General features: G+C 54.0%; 1 protein-coding gene across 1 annotated transcript in view; it reads right to left on the minus strand.

Annotated features, from left to right (window-relative positions):
- The window catches only part of LOC121303446 (microtubule-actin cross-linking factor 1, isoforms 1/2/3/5-like), a 69461-nt gene extending 63467 nt beyond the window's left edge, over window positions 1–5994 (minus strand). Inside the window, exons 1-12 of the mRNA XM_041234161.1 lie at window positions 5982–5994; window positions 5385–5512; window positions 5017–5110; window positions 4781–4935; window positions 4226–4523; window positions 3889–4017; window positions 3443–3520; window positions 3167–3328; window positions 2301–2405; window positions 1988–2083; window positions 1498–1623; window positions 868–1020 (exon numbers count right to left, since the gene is read on the minus strand). Coding sequence (XP_041090095.1) covers window positions 868–1020; window positions 1498–1623; window positions 1988–2083; window positions 2301–2405; window positions 3167–3328; window positions 3443–3520; window positions 3889–4017; window positions 4226–4523; window positions 4781–4935; window positions 5017–5110; window positions 5385–5506 — 1518 coding nt within the window. The 5' untranslated portion in view covers window positions 5507–5512; window positions 5982–5994. The remainder of the gene's footprint in view (window positions 1–867; window positions 1021–1497; window positions 1624–1987; window positions 2084–2300; window positions 2406–3166; window positions 3329–3442; window positions 3521–3888; window positions 4018–4225; window positions 4524–4780; window positions 4936–5016; window positions 5111–5384; window positions 5513–5981) is intronic.
- Window positions 5995–6000: the final 6 nt, after the last annotated feature.

Here is a 6000-nt window from a genome sequence, read left to right on the forward strand (position 1 = left end):
GCAGTGTGCTCTATGCATTCTACTGAGCGTACCCCCTTACCCATCACACGCACACCAACGCCTCGTACTGCAGTGTGCTCTATGCATTCTACTGAGCGTACCCCCTTACCCATCACACGCACACCAACGCCTCGTACTGCAGTGTGCTCTATGCATTCTACTGAGCGTACCCCCTTACCCATCACACGCACACCAACGCCTCGTACTGCAGTGTGCTCTATGCATTCTACTGAGCGTACCCCCTTACCCATCACACGCACACCAACGCCTCGTACTGCAGTGTGCTCTATGCATTCTACTGAGCGTACCCCCTTACCCATCACACGCACACCAACGCCTCGTACTGCAGTGTGCTCTATGCATTCTACTGAGCGTACCCCCTTACCCATCACACGCACACCAACGCCTCGTACTGCAGTGTGCTCTATGCATTCTACTGAGCGTACCCCCTTACCCATCACACGCACACCAACGCCTCGTACTGCAGTGTGCTCTATGCATTCTACTGAGCGTACCCCCTTACCCATCACACCCATCACACGCACACCAACGCCTCGTACTGCAGTGTGCTCTATGCATTCTACTGAGCGTACCCCCTTACCCATCACACGCACACCAACGCCTCGTACTGCAGTGTGCTCTATGCATTCTACTGAGCGTACCCCCTTACCCATCACACGCACACCAACGCCTCGTACTGCAGTGTGCTCTATGCATTCTACTGAGCGTACCCCCTTACCCATCACACGCACACCAACGCCTCGTACTGCAGTGTGCTCTATGCTACAGTACACAGCAGAGGGCTGTGCTCCAGGTACAGCATGTGTGCTTTGTGGTCTCTAGACTCCAGGGAGCTGTGGCTCGTACCTCTATCTGTCTGTAGTCGCAGATGGCTCTGATGGGGATGCTTGTGGCCACGGTGTGGTCCGGGTTCCGTGGTTTCAGCTGGACGATAGTCTTGGCTCGGCCCACCAGGCTGGCCACAGAACTCTTGTACTGGATCAGCTGCTCCTTCTCATCCTGAGAGAGAGATGGAGAGAAGGGGAGAGAGGCGAGGAGAGGGTGAGTGGAGGGAAGGAGATGGAAGGGCAGTGCTGTGTGATACACTGTCATTGCAGCTCCCCTGTGGGTGAGACGAGACCAGTTTAAGAGCTCTAGAGCCAGGGAATGCCTCTGCTCTGTTGCAGAGACATTTGCTCTCATTCAGAGAGTGGTGAGGGGGTGGAACGGGTTACCCAGCCAGGCTGTGACAGGCCCCTGCAGAGCAGCATGTGAGCAGCACAGAGAGTTTAATAATGAGATTGAACAGCAGCCTCGCAGCAGAGCTGCGGACGACCAGATGGACTGAAACGTGCTTCTTTAAGTTGGCAGGCTGTCAGTTTATTTACTGACTCCTGCATGCATGTATTTATTTCTCTGCTGATCTTTGTGAATCCATTTGAGCCGCGGGTTTGTCAGCGAGCGTGGCCAGTTTCTCTCAGCCTGCCCGGTGGTTACCATGGAGTCCTGCAGCAGGTCCTCGAGGTAGCCCAGCCGACTCCCCCTCTCGCAGGTGTACTTCCTCTTGATGGAGTCCTGCAGACTGCGCAGGTACGACTCGGAGTCGCGCGCGTCGCTGATGAACTGGGGAGGGAGGAGACAGGGAGACGGAAAGCAAGAGTCAAGGTCAACAAGCATTTCTGTTACTTACACCCATCACACAAGCTGTGGAACCGTCAAGTCTCGCTTTTGGTTTGTTTCAATCCCTTCTGAGCCGTGCATCTGATAGCACCCAACATACATCGAGTGTGTGCGTGTGTGTGTGCGTCAGTGTGTGTGTGTGTGTGTGTGTGTGTGTGTGTGTGTGTGTGTGTGTGTGTGTGTGTGTGTGTGTGTGCGTCAGTGTGTGTGTGTGTCAGTGTGTGTGTGTGTGTGTGTGTGTGTGTGTGTGTGTGTGTGTGTGCGTGCGTGCGCGTGTGCCTGCATGGCTACCCCCAGCACTCTTTACCTGGAAATAGACTGTATTGTCTCGGATGTGCTGCTCCACACAGCAGCAGAGCTGTAGAACCCACTGCCACTGGGTCTGGAGAGCAGCACTGTACGCCTGGGGAGGAGGGGCAGGAGAGAGAGAGAAATGTTAAGTGTTGGGTTACAGGTCTAATACAGATTTATCAGATTCTAGACTACAATCTTTCCACAAACCGTGGGTTCTAGACTTAAACCTTTACCACACATCCGGGGGTTCTAGACTGTAGTCTTTGCCAACCATCACTGGGTTCTAGACTTCCCTCCCCCCAGTTCTCTGGTTCCAGAGCACTCACCTCCACTGTCTGCTTCGCGGGGTGATTCTCCAGGGAGAGATTTTCCGCCGTGTCCTGCAGCGATCGCATCACTTCCTGTTTCTCATCCAACTCCGCCCTCAGCTCCTATTGAACAGGAAGGAGAGAGTGAGTGTGTGAGGGCGCGGCTCTCGGCGTGCGAGGGTGCGGCTCTGCCTACGTGGTTCTCAGTGTGAGGGCGCGGCTCTCAGCGTGTGAGGCTCTCAGTGTCTACATGATTCTCAGTGCGAGGGCGTTTCTCTCAGGGTGTGAGGCTCTCAGTGTCTACATGATTCTCAGTGCGAGGGCATTTCTCTCAGGGTGTGAGGCTCTCAGTGCGAGGGCATTTCTCTCAGCGTGTGAGGCTCTCAGTGTCTACAGGATTCTCAGTGCGAGGGCGTTTCTCTCAGGGTGTGAGGCTCTCAGTGTCTACATGATTCTCAGTGCGAGGGCATTTCTCTCAGGGTGTGAGGCTCTCAGTGTCTACATGATTCTCAGTGCGAGGGCGTTTCTCTCAGGGTGTGAGGCTCTCAGTGCGAGGGCATTTCTCTCAGCGCGTGAGGCTCTCAGTGTCTACAGGATTCTCAGTGCGAGGGCAGGGTGTGAGGCTCTCAGTGTCTACATGATTCTCAGTGCGAGGGCATTTCTCTCAGGGTGTGAGGCTCTCAGTGTCTACATGATTCTCAGTGCGAGGGCGTTTCTCTCAGGGTGTGAGGCTCTCAGTGTCTACATGATTCTCAGTGCGAGGGCATTTCTCTCAGGGTGTGAGGCTCTCAGTGTCTACATGGTTCTCAGTGTGGGGGCATGGTGCAGCGTGCGAGGCTCTCAGTCTCTACACGGTTCTCAGGGTGTCAGTATGAGACACTCACAGTGAAGCAGTCTCTCTTGGCCGCCACGTTGGGGTTCTGCTCACTCCAGTCGTAGGCCAGCTCCTCCTCTTCCTTCTCATTGAGCCAGATCAGCTCGACCGTGGCGCGGGACACGAAGGCATGGAGCGAGGTCAGAGAGTGCAGCCGTAGAGAGGAGGTCTCCTGAACCAGAGAGAGAGAGAGAGAGAGAGAGAGAGAGAGAGAAAGAGAGAGAGAAAGAGAGAGAGAAAGAGAGTGAGAGAGAGAGAAGGAAGAGGAGAGAGGCACCGAACTCACCCGGAGCTTGCAATATTGGTTTTCAAGCTTGCTTAAGGTCTCTGAATAGCTGCTTCGGAAATTGGGAGAGACTTTGGACTGAGGAAGAGAAACAAAAAAACTAATGAAATAATAAAGTCAGTTAAACTGCAGGCAGCCCCTCGACCCACACCTTGCAAGTGCTGTTTCTGGAATGATGCAATGCTTCTATCAAGAGATCCTCCTGCATTTAATAATTTAGAAAAATCCTCTATCAGGTATTTCAAACACTAATCAATACCATCACCCCCCCCACTGCTCTAATCAATAACCATGCACTTCCTAATCAATACCTCACTGAGTCTGGTTTCAATACCTCCACTCTAAAATCAGTAAACCCTCATCAATACCACATTAATCACCCAGATCAACCCCCCGACCCCCTGATCAATCACCCTGATCAATCCCCCAACCCCCCTGATCAATACCCCGTGGGTCCGGGCCTCCTGCAGACTGCCCTGCAGCTCCTCCACAGTGCTGTGCACAGTGCGCTGCGTCTCCAGCTGCGTCTCCACACTGGGCAGGTCTGTACCCCACTCCGCCCTCTCCAGAGCGATCTGAAACAGGGGGGCACAAGAGAGAGGGTTACCCTGCACCTCGGATCTGTACAACATGGCACAGGAGTCTGATCGATTCCTGCTTAGTAAGACACACCTGAGCGTGTTACCGACGCACTGGGGCTAATCAAGCCTGCAGTAAAAGCTGGAGCGAGTGAAACTGCTCTGCTCTGCCTCTGGGCTGATGAAATAGAAAGCCTGTCCCTACCTGTGTCTCTTCCACCCAGGCCAGCAGCTCATACACGAAGCGCAGATTCCCCTCGTCCTCTGAAGACGACACTGCCACCAGCTCTCCACGGGTCAGGGGTCTGCGCAGCCAGGTCAGCGCCCCCCCCAGCAGGGTGGCAGCACCGCAAGACAGACCCCTGCCCTCCCCAGTCAGGAGCCCGGGCCCCCGGGGGCCCCCCTGCTCAGAGGAGCTGAGGGACGAGGTGAAGTGGCCCTTCCTGTACAGGCTGGTGCACTCCAACTTCAGAGCTACCAGCTCATCCTGCAGACGCACAATCCTGGAGAGGAGAGGAGGCGAGGAGGGGAGAGAGAGGAGAGGAGAAGGGAGGAGAGAGGAGAAGAGAGGAGAGGGGAGGAGAGAGGGAGGAGAGGGGAGGCGAGGAGAGGAGAGAAGAGAGGAGAGGAGAGGCGAGGCGAGGAGGGGAGAGAGGAGAGGGGAGGAGAGAGCTTTTAGTGGGTATGTGTCTCCTAGGCTTGCATACATGCCTGTAGTCTCAGGAGCTCCCTCTGCCTCATCTGTGCCCCTCTCTCTTACCTGAATACCAGCTGCTCCACCTGGTAGTACCTCTCGTCTCTCAGAATCTGGGCGTCGACCTGAAGCTGCCGGATTAACCCCTCGCACTCCTGCAGGTAGAGCCCCACGTCCTGCTCGTACCGCACCGGCTCACCAGACTCCAAGTGAGAAACGTCCTGCACAGACACAGAGACAGAGTTCCTCTACAGCACTCAAATAAAAGGAAGGACTCGAGACAGAGACAGGCAGAGACTCACAGCCTGCAGCGTGTTCTTAGCCAGGGTCAGCTTCTCCTCACAGTCCAGCGCGCCGTTCTGAATCTTATTAGCAATCTGTAGTAACAGCTCTAACCTGCAGCCAGAGAGAGAGAGATGAGTCTTCAATATTATCAGACCCAAAGGCTCACAGTTCATGCTTCCATCCTCGTGTACAACAGTCATGCAGGGTCAGACAGCCACACAGTCAAGGAGATGAAAAACCAAATAATTCAGCAATCAAATAATCATCAATGTAATAATGGGTTTGTGCAGCTCTAGAAAGAAACCAAGCAGAGGGCTGTCCTTGGCTCTCGCCCGAAACGCCCTGCGCCCCTGCACCCCCGTTCCCATGACCCTGCGCCCCTCACCTCTCGACCGCCGGCCTCAGAGCCTTCTCTCTCTCCAGCATCTCCAGGATGAGTTTGCCCCACTCATCCTCCACGTCATTGGGGTGCATGCCCTGGGGCAGCTTGACACGCCCAAACTCCATCCACACCTGAGGGGGGGGAGAAACCAACATTCAACCACAAACCTTTTGACTACAAGTGCACTTCCTGTGAAAACATCTGTCTGTTCAAGTTTGTTTCTTTTAGTATTTCTGTCTTCAGCCCTCTTGAGTTATTTATACAGAAGAGGCACCAAAGATTATTCGGACAGACCAGGTGGAGATCAGCACCCTCAAAACAAGACTCCTAGTGCAAAGGGTTGTCACTCAATTCATTCACTTTCTTTCCGTGGTTTTTAAGGCTGCACAGTTTACTGCGGCTGTGGACGAAATCCAAGAACCAAAAAACGTTGAATCCAGGGATGGGAATCAGTGCAGAACACGCTCAGGTGTGTATTTATTAAACTCCCAGTGAAACTAGGAATGGATCAAAACTGCTCTCACAGCTACCCCCAGCCCATTAAATCCAACACATGCGCCCCCCCGCCCCCCGCACAAATACAGAAACAGGGGTACTCACCTCCAGTAATTTATATAAA

This window comes from Polyodon spathula, chromosome 32 (assembly GCF_017654505.1).
Source record: "Polyodon spathula isolate WHYD16114869_AA chromosome 32, ASM1765450v1, whole genome shotgun sequence".
NCBI lineage: Eukaryota > Metazoa > Chordata > Actinopteri > Acipenseriformes > Polyodontidae > Polyodon > Polyodon spathula.